This window comes from Leucopleurus acutus (genome assembly GCF_964270905.1).
Source record: "Leucopleurus acutus genome assembly, chromosome: 11".
NCBI classification, from domain to species: domain Eukaryota; kingdom Metazoa; phylum Chordata; class Mammalia; order Artiodactyla; family Delphinidae; genus Leucopleurus; species Leucopleurus acutus.
Genome location: NC_139152.1, coordinates 44,194,071 through 44,207,109, shown reverse-complemented (window position 1 = coordinate 44,207,109; position 13,039 = coordinate 44,194,071). Strand labels below are relative to the sequence as shown.

At 53.8% G+C, this 13,039-nt stretch overlaps 2 protein-coding genes across 2 annotated transcripts; both read right to left on the bottom strand.

The window, feature by feature from the left end:
* Positions 1–562: 562 nt before the first annotated feature.
* Positions 563–1,932, bottom strand: HOXC5 (homeobox C5; the record flags this gene model as incomplete). Its single annotated transcript, XM_082849582.1, has 2 exons — positions 563–777; positions 1,479–1,932. The coding sequence occupies 2 exons, from the start codon at positions 1,930–1,932 to the stop codon at positions 563–565; spliced, it is 669 nt and encodes a 222-aa protein (XP_082705708.1).
* Positions 1,933–5,178: 3,246 nt separating this feature from the next.
* HOXC6 (homeobox C6) lies at positions 5,179–6,609 on the bottom strand (the record flags this gene model as incomplete). The annotated part of the gene is made up of 2 exons (XM_082849270.1): positions 5,179–5,486; positions 6,210–6,609. The coding sequence occupies 2 exons, from the start codon at positions 6,607–6,609 to the stop codon at positions 5,179–5,181; spliced, it is 708 nt and encodes a 235-aa protein (XP_082705396.1).
* Positions 6,610–13,039: the final 6,430 nt, after the last annotated feature.

Here is a 13,039-nt window from a genome sequence, read left to right as displayed (position 1 = left end):
AGGGGGCCCTAAGCAGACAGTCAGTCATCTTCCCCCTTTCATATGCAAATCATTTAAAAAATGAACATCGAGTTTAGTGGCTACAAGGAAGCACCCCGAGTCTGGTGCCGGACTCCGCCAGGCACAACCATCCTCTTACCGAGCCCGCAGCCGGGAACAAAGGAGAGGGCGAGGCCGGAGGGTCCCGGCGCGGGGCCTGAGGCGCCCGCAGGGCCCACCTGAACCCCGGCGGCCACGCTGGGGCAGGAATCCTGAGAGGCACCCCGGGCCGGGTTCGCTCAGCACCGGCCCCTATGCCACAGCCCTCTGGGGATCCTGCGGAGAGCCTGCCCTGGGACCTCGGTGCTGAGCAGAACCGAGGGGAGTCCGGGCAGCGCGGGCAGCCACGCGGGAACCTGGGGTCGGTGGGGATGCGGAATGCCAAGGGAAAGAGCTTTTGTCTGTGAGGCCGGGGAGCCGATGCTCCCAGCCCCCGCCCTCTACCGAGAGTGGAAAACCTTAAAGGAAAGGCGCAGGGACCGAAGCGGGCTCGGGGTGCTCTCGGCGGGCCTCTCCGCTGCCTCTAGAGAGCCTCTTTGCTTTTCATTTTGGAATCTTTCTTCCACTTCATCCTGCGGTTCTGGAACCAGATCTTGATCTGTCTCTCGTTGAGACACAAGTTGTTGGCGATCTCTATGCGCCTGCGACGAGTGAGGTAGCGGTTAAAGTGGAATTCTTTTTCCAGTTCCAGAGTCTGGTAGCGCGTGTAACTGGTTCGGGACCGCTTGCCGTCAGTCTCTGGAATATAAACCCGCCAAGCCAGGAAGGGGTGAATAGCGTGCAGCGCCCCAGCTTCCCCATCCCAGCCCCAGGCCCCCACCAGCGGCCGGAGGGAGAAGACGCGAGCGGGGCAGGACAGGCCGGGCGGGCCGCAGGCGGGCCCGGCCCAGCCCAGCCTGGCCCCGGGAGAGGCGCCTCCGCCCGGGCAGGAAACTTTCCGCCGTAGCCTTCACTTAGCAGCCGGAGGGGCTGAGGGGGTGGGGGGGAGAGGGAGACCCAGGCTCGGACCGAACAATAAGCACCCTCGAGATCCGAGCACCGGGGACCCCCCTCCCGCCCCTCCCAAGTCGCTGGAATCTTCCGGAGCGGCAAGCGGCGGCCGAGCCGGCTCCGCAGGGGAGGGAGGAGGGACCGCGGGGGGATCCCCGCTCTTGGAGCCCCGCGCTCCTCACCCTTCAGATCCCTCTATTTTTTTAACTCCCTCCCTCTCCCCCCAAAATTGAATATTGCCTTTTATACACGTTTTGTTCCTATGATCCAATTATGTCGTCGTAAATTTGGGCGCACACAGCCTCTAAGCCTTTTAGTGGACAGTTTTACGAGCCATTGATGCCTGGATCGTAAAATTTATGGCCGCAGGTTTTTTTTCTTTATTTGCCCCGCATGGCCTATAAAACCCAGGCGGACCCGAGCGCGCAAAATGAAGTCCTAAAGTTTACCGTGGCTCATGTGCAGTTTGGTCATCCACGGGTAAATCTGTGGCGGGGCCGGTGGCTGGCTCAGTCCGGCGGGCTGCCCTGTCTGCGCCTGCTCCTCTTTGATCTCCCCACTGCTCTTAGCTCGCTCCTCCAGCGCTGGGCGAGCCGCCTTCTGACTGTACATCCCGGGGTTCAGAGGAGCCGCTTCATCTCTGCCCAGAGCGTGTCCCGGATCGGCCGCGGCGCTGCAGGCGGGGCGGTCGGGGTGAGCCCGGGGGTTGGCAGCCATGTCTACCCCGTGGAGAGAGTTGGAAGGCGCAGGCGGTGGGAAAGTGATGCTTAAGTCCAATCCGCCGTAGCAGTACCTGGATGCCTGCACCTCTGAGGCCGATCCATAGTTCCCACAAGTTTGCATGTTATAGGCAGGGATATTGGGGCTCTGCTTATAGAATGAATTGGCTACGTAGGAGCTCATGGCGGGGAGGGCCCAAAAAAATTTCTGCACCCTTTTTGATTAAGGGTGATTTGTGACTCTTTGAAGTTGAGGGGTTTTTTGTTCTCCAAAGTGCACAATTTATAGGTGGAGATATCTCTTTCTTTATCCTATGCGCTCTTCCCAAATAAGGGAGCCTTAAATAGAGTCACGTGACTCGAGCGGCCACTCATAAATTTGGCTTGATGACCTCCGGGAGGTTAGTGATGGAAGCCGGCGAAACGCATCTTGATATGTTGGCAAAGCCCAACCAAGGGGGAGAGGGAGTGAGGGAGAGCGAGAAAGAGAGAGAAGGGGGAGAAAAAAAAAAGGTTCTTGGAATTGGGGGGTAGGCGGGACAACGAGCCCACAGCGACACCTGGTGCCTCCTTGGAGGAATTGCAGCCTGGCTCGCTGGCTGGCCTTCAGGACTCTGGATTTTCCACGCTGTAGAGGAGAAGCTGGGTGTTGCTGCAACAAACCACTGAAATGGCCTTTTAAATTGTATTTAATTTTAAGGGGAGATGAGGCTTCACTAGGATGCACAGAGAGTTTGTTCTGTTTTTTGGTTTTTTGTTTTCTGTTTCTTCGGGGTTTTCTTGGGTAACGGATGGCCCCATCCTCCCCAACCCCGGGGCCTTTCAATGTTCAAAAATGGCTGAGGGAAGGGGATTGAGGTAGGAGAGCCCCTACCCAGGCCGGAGGGGGCTTATCTCAGGTTCTCTAAACCAAGGGTCGAGGTCCCTTTCCTTTGAGGCCCCAGAGCCCTGATACTGCTGAGGAGGTGCCTGTCAGCCTGAGAAAGTGAACCCAGCCTCTGCAGAGGTAGGCAGGATGCCCAGGAGTAGGGGTCCCGAGTGGGCAGAACTAGATAGGGGGCTCATGGGACTGAGAGTGCTGGGGACTCTGGGATGAGCCTGGAGGTGAGGAGCCAGGGGAAGATGAGTAGGCCTCCTCACCATGCCAGGGACCCCAGAGTAGCAACAAGGCAATTTTCAATTGTGTGACTGGGTGGATGTCTAGCTGGGTGGGTAAAGAACCAGACACAATGAACTGGAGGACTGCTCTGCATCCCTGGGTATGACCCTGGTGTGGTACCCATGCCAGGTATTTTGGATGGAAAATAGATGTTAATTGAGGGCATGGAGAAGCAAGATTCAAGCTTCCACAAATATTATATGAGCAGGGCAGAGGAAAAGGCCTGTTTTGTGCCCTTTGGAGGAAAGGCCTCTGGATCAGGCTTTCCAGGGACCTGGGTTCAGAAGGTCCACAGGAGAGCAATTTCTGAGCTATCTGGAGGTGTCCAAAAGGATCTAGCTGGGGGTGGGGGGATGGGGGTAGGCAGGGCAGGCGCCTGGGCCACCTTCACAGCCTGTGACCAGGGGCTCCGCAGCCATTCGGCCCCTTTACATCCCCCCCTCCCCTAGCCCCAAGTCTTATTCTTTCCTGCCTGTCTCTCCCCAGGAAATATCCGCCCCGGCCAGGAGAAGCCCCCCTCCCGCCCCCGCTGGCAGAGGCGCTGGAAGGGGCGCTGGCGGGGGATCTGGAAGGTCTGGAAAACTGGCGGACTTTTTCCCTCTGGGAGACCCCCTCACTACCTCACCCCCTAGGTCCACTCAGGTTTCTCTGGCTGGGCTTAGGAGAGAAGGCCTGAGCTGGGGAAGGGCTAGGGTCTGGCTGCGCTCCTCACCGGCCTAGTTTGAGGGGAGAAGAAAGAGTAAGGAACCAGACTGGGGCTGGCGCTGTAAGGAGGAAGGAATTTGGTCCCGGCCACGTCAGGAGTCCCAGAGCAGGGAAGAGCTCAGTTTCCAGGCTTTCTTTTCCGAGATGTCCTTGAATCGCTCAATCTCTGCCGAAGGGCTCGGGTCCCGCGGTCTCCTCTTTCCCTGGGTTCTCCGCCTCCGCCACGTTTCGCAAGAGTCGGCCTGGCGCGGGCCGGGGGCTGCCCTGCTGGCTTCCGGCGGCGCCTCCCTCCTCGCTCCGGGGAGTGGGCGGGGGTGACCTGGGGCCTGGATAATGCGTCCTTTCTGGCCTTTGGGGCCCGGGGTTCAGAAGCCGAGGACCCCAGACTACCAAAGGCAGGAAGAAAGGCCTGTGTGGGGCCGGAGACCACTCCGACCAACCCGGGCTCCCACTCTACCCCCAGCGAAACCCCGTGAGGCCCTTTTTGCGGGGCGAGGGCGTTGCTCTATGTGGGGAACCCGGAGAGGCCTCCCAGCCACCAGCGCGATCCCCGGGAGAACCGGGAGGCAGGGCTCAGCGCCAGGCCTGGCGAGGCGCGTGCAGGGGGCCGGGGGCTCGCAGGCGGCGGGCGGACGCGCGAGCGCACGGAGCCTGCTCCAAGTTTCACCCCGAGGCCGGAGGGCGAGCGAAGTAACAGAAATCCCGATATAAACTTTTAAAAATAATATCAGTTTTATTAAATATTCGAGAACGGATCCAGAGGTCGGATTTATACAGGAGGGTAACACAACGGGATTTTTAAAATTTATTATTTTTCTCCTACCGGCTAAACAAACGTCATTCACTATTTTTTCTCTCTTTTTGTACTTTTCCCTCTTTTTTTTTCCTTTTTAAGATGGGATTGGAACACGGACGGTGCTAAACATAAATATAAATACAGAGACCACAAATACAGCTAAAAATATTCACACAGAAATGGTCACAGTTTGTAATATGCCATAATGATCCCCAGGCTTCTTTAAATACAATTCGCCTGGGCTGGGCATTTGCTGGGGCAGAGGGGCCGGGCGGGGGCTGCGGGCAGGCCCTGGGGGTTGCTGTGGGATCACCACGCGCCCTACTTGGGCCTCCCGCCCTCCCCGGCTGCCACGCCGGGCCCTGAGGCCTGGGAGCGGAGGCCCCCGGGCCCGGGAGCCGGCTCTCTGCGCGGGGGCGGGGGTGGGGGGCGCCGAGAGGGTGGGAGGCCAAGTCCTCGTTTGGAGGGAGATCTGTGGAGTCTGAAGCGAGGTTCAGGCACGAGCCCCAAGGCCTGGGCGAGGGAAGGGGCCTGCAGACGAGCCGAGAACGAGCTAGCGAGGGAGCAGGAGAGGAGGAGGCGCCTTGTGAGTCTGTGCGGTGAGGGAGGGGGTCCAGAGCTGACTTTTCAGGTCCATATTTGACTCCCTAATTTTGTCTCAGGAAGTCCAAACATCAATTGTGCCAGTGATAAATACAGAGTGTGTGATTAGGAGGGAGTTGCGGGGAGCGAGGGAGCAGGAGAGAGAGGGGTGGGAGGGACAGTCCTGGTCACTCTTTCTGCTTCTCCTCTTCTGTCTCTTCCCGCTTTTCCTCTTTTCCGCCCAGGCTGTCGACCGCGGCCCCTCCGCCGCCCCCTGAGAGCGTGGACGTGAGATTAGACTCTTTTTTCCACTTCATCCGGCGGTTCTGGAACCAGATTTTGATCTGTCGCTCGGTCAGGCAGAGCGCGTTGGCGATCTCGATGCGCCGGCGCCGCGTTAGGTAGCGGTTGAAGTGAAATTCCTTCTCCAGTTCCAGGGTCTGGTACCGTGAGTAGATCTGGCGACCGCGCCTCCGGTCCGCTCCATAGCCGACCCCTAGAGATCCGAGCACAAAACACACTAAAAACAATCAGCAAGGCATCCTCCGCAGACGATTTAGCCTAGCACAGCCCTGACCCTCCCAACTTGGCCAGCAACTCACGGGCCCCCTCCAGCCCTCTCCTCTCTGCCCTGTCTCCACCCCCACTGGGGGTACTACAGCCAGGATCCCAACTTCAGTCAGTACCCCCCCCCCGCCAGGTTGGTAGGTGGGTCCCAAAGAAAGGTGGGGGTAGGGTGGGGGACAGAACCAGGCAGAAAGCTGCAAGTCTAAAAGCTGATTTTTGAAAAATCCCAAACATGGGGGATGGGGCCCCATTTCTGAACGACTGGGTTTCCCCATCTCCCGAAGCGCCCTAGCTCCTTGGAAACTTCTCCCCACGTCTCTGTCCCCTCCTCTCCCCCTCCCTTCTCCTCAGCCTGACTCGACTTTGGGGGGCTCCCCCACCCCCTCCCCTCATCCCCTGCCCTGTTCCTGCCCCCTCAGCTCGCCTTGGAGCCCTCCAATCCGTCAGGGGCCGAGGGGGCCAGGCCCCTGCAAGCAAGCGGGAGGCGAGCAGAGGGGGCAGAAGAGGGGGCCCTGTCTCGGCGTCGGCGAGGAGACGAGCGTGATTGTTTTTATGGGGCCATAAAAAACTCTCTCCGCCCGTTCTTCTAGGGAAGCCGGTCATAAAGCCAGTTCAGTTTATTTAATTTATATCTCGGAGCTGTAAAACTCACCACTGTGCGAATTCATTCGCTGCATCCAGGGGTAAATCTGGATACTGGCTTTCTGGTCCTGGGGCGCAGTCCTGCCCTGCTCAGAACTAAAATCCTGAGCGATTGAGGTCTGTGTGTTATGTCCTAAGGTGTTTTGTCTGCAGTTTGAGAGCATGTCTTTCTCCTGGTAAAAGGAATTAGATCCATAGTCATACGGCCCTCGGCTGGAACTGAACACGACATTCTCCTGTGGCGAATAAAAGGGAGTCGAGTAGATCCGGTTCTGGGCAACGGCCGCTCCATAGGTCGAGAAATGCCTCACTGGATCATAGGCGGTGGAATTGAGGGCGACGTTGGGGAGGACGTCCTGGCCCCCGGCGAGGTGGCAGGATAAGGAAGGGTTAGTGAAGTAGGAATTCATCCCTTTGCCTTTACCTGGTCGGGCTATGATTTCTTTAATATTTATTTCTGTCTCCAGTTTGTACTCGGAACTAGATGGTTATAGGGACGGCTCCAATCCAGGACAGACAAAATGACAAAGTCAGCTGACCCCCTCCCAGCCAATCGCAAGCCAGATGTCAAGAAGGGGGAAAAAAATCGCTTCTGCTTCTGTTGATTCCCTAGTTGAGACTAAGTGTGTGCTTTGAAAGTAAGACTTGGATTTCTTTTAAAAATATATACGTAAGGGAACTGATTTGAGGGTGAAGGAAGGGTGAATGTCCCCGAGCAGGGCCTTGGGGCCCAGAAAAGGAGAGCTGCACTCCCAGGAAATCTCTCAGCTCCAGCTAACTTTGCTGTGCTGTAGCCACAGCCAGGGCTGGAGAAATCCCTGTATTTTCAATCTGATTTCATCTTTTATATCTGCCCCCTTCTAAAATTACATCTTGATTTCTCCATGGGAGGAACTCCCTCCCAGCTCAGGGAGATCCCCAGAAATCCTACAGGAAATCCTGGCTTGATACTCCATGGAGCGAGTCTGCATCATTAAACCAGTATACTTTTCCAAATAATTTTTTTAAAAAAATCAAAAGTGGAAAGAAATTGCATAAAACATGGTGCTCAGAGGGAGGAGAATCTGGGGTGGAGGGAGCATGTGGGGAGCCCCTAAGTCTAAAGAGGGAAGAGTGAGACATCAGGGTGCAGTGGCAGAGCTGAGGTGTGCAAAGCAGCCATGCATCTGCTTCCTCTTCCTCCTAGCCCCCCCCCCCCGTCTACCTCCTCCTCAGGACCCCTTTTGGGGGAAACTCATAAAGCATTTTTGCCTAAAAGGGAAGATTTATTTTAAAAATAAATAGGAAAGGAAGAGAAAAAGTAGAAGGTGGGAGAGAGAGAAAAAAAGGAAGCAAGGAAGCAGAAAGAACTCTGAGAGTCCTTCTAGACACATCAACTCCTGTTTATGTTGGTGAGAATTTATGATTTAGAGCCAGCCAGGGCGTTGGGGTAATTCACATAGGATCCAGCCAGAGAGAGAAGGCCGGCGGGGTTCTGATGGATACTGAGTGTCTTGCAGGCTCAGAGCCCCCGCCCAGGTCAGAAGCCCCTGCCCCCTCGGACTCTCTGTCCTGCCAAGGGAGGTGCCCCTGGACCTGAGCTCTGGGGCTTGGAGATTCTAGCCAAGGTTTCCCGGGGTGCTCTCACCCAAGGGCCGGCCACACCTAGTGGGGCCGGGCCTCTCAGCAGCCCCCTACCTCCATTTTCTTCCCACCTGGGGGCTGAGAATAAGGAAGAGAAGGTTAGGAAAAGGCGGCTGTGTCCGAGGCTTCTGAGGGCGCCGCAGTGGGCAAACAGAAACAGCGGAAGGTGTGCAGATGTTCTTTTTTTTTTCCCCCTGATTAATCCAAACTTATGTTGATAACGTAACATAGGCTGAAAATGCTTTGAGTTGAGAAAGAGGGGGTCAGTGGGGCAAGCGAGGGGAGCAGTGGAAGCTCATATTTTCGCCTCACCATTTTTTGGTGGTGGTGGGGGAAACTGGCTATAACAAGAACCCGGATGTCTCCGGATTTTATGATCTTTTCCTTCTGTGTAACAAAGCGGAGTAATCAATGGGTAGCAATAAAGCCATAAACGGGACTACGCTGGGAAAAAAACTCGTTTATTCATCTGCTGTAACGTTAAGGTTTCCCTGGAGTGTCGCTAGGGGGGAAAAATAAAGTTTCGAACCCAAAAGCAGACTGTGTAGGAGCTGATGGAGACAACATGTTAGTTAATACATGAACCTCGTTACGGGATGGAAGAGTCTTCCTGCGAGACAATTTGTGTTGGCTTTTAAAAATACAGCCCCAGTCCTTCAGAAAGGAGGGAAATGTGTTGGTATTTAGAAGGGCAGAGGGAAGGCCCCTATAGTTATTAAGGTTCCCCCTCTTGGACCATACTTTCCTCTCCCCAAGGAGATGAAGGTGAAGCGTAGAGGAGGATTCTTAAATTAAGGAAGAAATTTTTAGATGAGTTGTCTCATTTTGGGGTGCCATGGCAGGTACACAAACAGACACCAGCGTGAGCTGCTTTTCGCTCTAGAATCCAGCTGTCCTCGAATTGAATTCGTGGCATGCCTGGGCAGTGGTTTCCAACAGCTGGCTGGGGCTCCAGGCCCCCTGGAGGGCAAGAGGGAGAGGGAGAGAGAACTAGGGAAGGGGTGGAAGACCGAGGGGGCTGAACTAAGGAGCAAGTCAGTGCACCCCTGGATACAAGTAGCCGCTCTCAGAGTTCCCATCCTCAATTCTGCCCTAAGGGTAGCAGTGTAACACGTAAAAGAGGCCGGAAGAGAGAGTAAATTCCCTCCCCACCCCCACCTCCTTTTCAGAGAGAGATTGCTAGAGGGATAAATCATGTCAGTGATATTTCCTTCAAGATATTAAATTGTTGCAATGTACAACAAATTGAATGATGGAAGATAGGATGTCTTAATGAGGTTTCGCTTTCAATGAGTGTTGATTTTCTACGTATTTTAAAATCTCTTTCATGGGTGGGTGGGGGAAGGAAGGACCTTGAAAGAAAGAAGGGGCTTCTGGGGAAATGTGCTGCAGCTCCCCAGCAAGGATGCCTGGGTTTCCTTGAGCCCCTCCTAAACAAAGTCTGGAGGGGAAAGGGGCCCCAAAGTTGGGGAGAGTCTCCTTTAGGGCCTAAAAGCGGTGGGCGCGGGGGTGGGCGACCTGAGGAACAGAATGTAAGTCTCAGCCCTGGAAAGTTAAGTGTTTTATTACGTCCCTAAACAGAGGGCAGAGACTGAAAGGTCTCACCGATTTATAATGAACAGGAACCAGCTGCTGGGGGAAAGAGGCAGAAATGCTGGACGGGGTGGGGGGGGGGGAAGCAGAAATACAAATAAGATCCCCTACTGCTTAAAGACTTTCGGCAAAATTAATTTCCAACACACTCTTCCCCCATCACCTTTCATTCCTGAGGAATGAAGCCTTTTTCTTTCAGTTGGATCTTTAATTATGCAGCTGAAATTTGCTGGAAGGATTCGCTCCAAGGGGGGAGAGCAGGTCAGATGAGCCGGGTCTTCCCTCCATTGGATTATATTTTCCTTTTTTCATTTCATGATAATTTTAATTTTTTGGCGAAATAACAACTGTCTATGGGGGGAAAGCTGGGACTTGGGTTTTTCTAAATATATTTATATTTTCCTGTTAAATTTGTCTGAAAACAATTATGGAAACTCATCAGCAGAAGCAAGAACAGATGTTTTATTAAAACTGCAGTTGAGCTCTGTAAATATGCACAAGTCCTGGGAAGGAGGGGTGAGAACTTGTTCTTTGTTTCTATAAAACAAGCCTAGAGAAATCAGAGAACACCCCCCATCAGGCCCATAGGTCTCCGACTTGGTCTGCCCCCTTCGGCCTCCGGAATCAGGCATCGGGAGGGGGTTTGGCAGAAAGAGCGGTTCGCTTTCAGAGTTGGAATTAGTGGATTCAAAAACAGAATTCCAAAAACACAGAAAAGGAATAAAGGCGGAAAGTTGCCCGCTCCCTGTTTCAGCCACCCCCCCCATCCAAAACACATGCTTTTCATGAGTGCTAGTTACAGGAGAGAACTTACAGTAGGTGCCCTGGGCCTGAGTGGGGGGCAGTCATTGGTCTGGAGTCCCCAAAGTTGCATTGGAGGCTGGGCACTTGAGGGTTTCCCAGGGCAAGTACAGGGCTCCTACTCCAGCCCTACCCCGCTCCAGGCTGGGGGCTGCGGGCCTGTGTAGCTCTGAACTGGGGAGAGGGTGGCTGGGACTGGACGCTGGCCCTGGAGGGGTTCATGGGCAGGCCTCATCTTGCCTGCCTTTGCTTTCCACTCTGCTCTGGGAAATATATTAATTTCTTGGGTAAGGGTATCTGAAGTGAGAGGGATGAGATCTGGAATTTTTATTTGGGGACAATCTTCTCCAGAGGTCCTGCTTAGTTCGTATTCTGCCAGTCTTCTCTCTCTCCCCAGATCCCCCAACTCTGCACCGATGTCTGTGACTCACCCAGCCTCGCACACAGATACACACACTCCATTCCTGGCTGCCGGCGCCACCAACTACAGCTCGGCGCCTCTGGAGGCTGCTCAGGGACGTGGGCACTGGAGCCGCAGGACTCAGCACTCGGCCTGAGCGCCTGTCTGCCTGGAAACCACTATAGCTGCCGACCTACCCCTTCAATCCTCGACTTCCAGGGCGGGAGAGGAGCCGTTGCCCCACTGGTCCCTTTTGTGCCACTGGGCGAAGGCTGAAATCCCTCTTGCAGAGAAAGCCGAGTTTCAAATTGTTCAGCTCACCTCACAATAGCACTGTTTGGTTAAGGCTTTGCTGTTCTAGAGTGACTGCTCAGTTGGCCCGACTGACTTATGATTGGATTTTTTTTTAATTTAAAAATTAAAGAAAATAAATCCTACTCCAAATGCCTAGTGTTTTGTGTACGAGCTCCTTTGATCTCCACAGAATCCGGAGTAAAAGGATTGCAGAGAGAGTTTCCTAGTCTGCCAGATAGCCTGAACACGGGGAACTGTGTCTGCTTGGGGAGACCAAAACAGAGCTGACGCAAGGAGCCCCCAGCTTCTCAAAGATCCAGTGGGGAAATCGTCTGAGCTCATACCTCCCCATACACACATTGCATTGCAAAAAAGAATGCTCTTTCGTCTTGCAAAGTTCAGGCATGGAAACACTTGGAGAAAAGTGAAATTTGACACACCCAACCCGGAAATGGATCCCATTTGGGGGTGCTGATATTCTGGGGACAGGGCCCAGGCTGGCTAGTTGAATGGAGTTGGGGGTCAGCAGGGAGGGGGGAAGGAGGAAAAGGCCAGATGGGGGCATGTCAAGTGCCTGAGAACTGCCCCAAACACCTCAGAGGCCTGGGCTTTTGAGCTGAGCCGTTGAGAGGCTGCCCAAGCTGCTTTTGCTTTATTTACAATTAAACAGAGGAGAAAGGTACCTGGAGGGACGCTGCTAACTCGCGTCATATTTTCTCTTTTCCCTCTCTCTGTCCAGATTTCTGCCTGACCTTTCCTTATCACCACTCCACTCAATGCTGCTACCATTAGCAGACACAAACTCCCACACCGGCATTTGTTCGGCTTCTCAATTCACTTCTCTGGCTGAAGGTTCAAAAGTAAAATACATCCTCAGCATCTCTGTCCCATAACACTCAGCCCTGAGCCCCTTTCGGCTCCCTCTGGAAGAAATCATTTTTGGCTTTGGGCGCGCCTGGGCCCCAAGCCTCCCACCTCTATCCCAAGCAGCTGAGCATCAGCTGAGGCGGGGGCACACAGAGAGACTTCGGACATAGTATCTCATCCCCACCGGGAATGGGGCGGGAACTCAGACCCTGAGTGACATTTCAGGGAGGGAAAGCAAGTAGCCGTGCTTGGCCCAGGAGGGAAAAGGAAAATCCAGAATATTTTTGGCCCCCAGAATAAGGGCAAAGGATCCCCAACTTCCTGGCTTCTCTTATACCCCTCCACACCGAGCACTGTTTGGACCCCTTTTGGAGGTTTATGAAAATTGTAAAGTTCAAGAACAAGGCATTTATGACGTCACAGCGAGTTGTCACAAGGAAATTGTAAATGTCATAAAAGTTATGTACGGCTAGGTTCTGTGTGTGGTTCCCCGCCTCCCCTCACTTTGTCTCTCGCTTTCCCCTTCTTCCCCTGGTCTAAGTTTTCCCACTTGAAAATAAAATGTTATTATGTTCTAGAACAATAAGCCAACAATGAAACATCATCCTCATTTCCCTATAAATAATTTTATCCTTTATTGTTTGCAGACCTAAAAGAACCATTTAATCTGCGCTGGCGAAAAGAGGGAGAGAGATGGGGAGGGGGGAGATTGATTTCAGAAACTAGAATATTACTTACTTCAGTGATACTCTTTCAGATTTGATAGCCAGGAGCAAAATTAGAGGCGAACAGCGGCCTCTCCGACTCTACACCTGGTGGGATTGGAGATTTATAGGATCTTTAGTGAAGGGGCAATTTAATTTTGTAGGATTTGCTTAAATTCACTGCTGTTTTGGGGGGCTGAGGAGAAGGGAGGGTGAGGGGAGAGCGACATGCTTTATCTAGCTTTATGAATCCGCCAACGTTACCCTGATTTAAAAACCCAACAACCTATGTCTCAGGGAAAACTCCTGCAGAAAGGAGTGAGGTGAGGAGACTCAGCTTTCTCCATGAGTGTGGCCCCCTTAACCAAGCAGTTGCCAGGGGGAAGGAAGAAAAGCTGGAGGCTGTTCTGTCTCTCCACCACCGGGACACCCGGAGGTTTATGGTGTCCCCGTAATTCCCCCCACCCTATAAACAGCTGCCCTATTTTAGGATGATTTCTGCTTCCTCCCCTCGGAAAGGGAGAGTGAGGGAGGTGGTAATGGCGGGAGCGGGGCGCC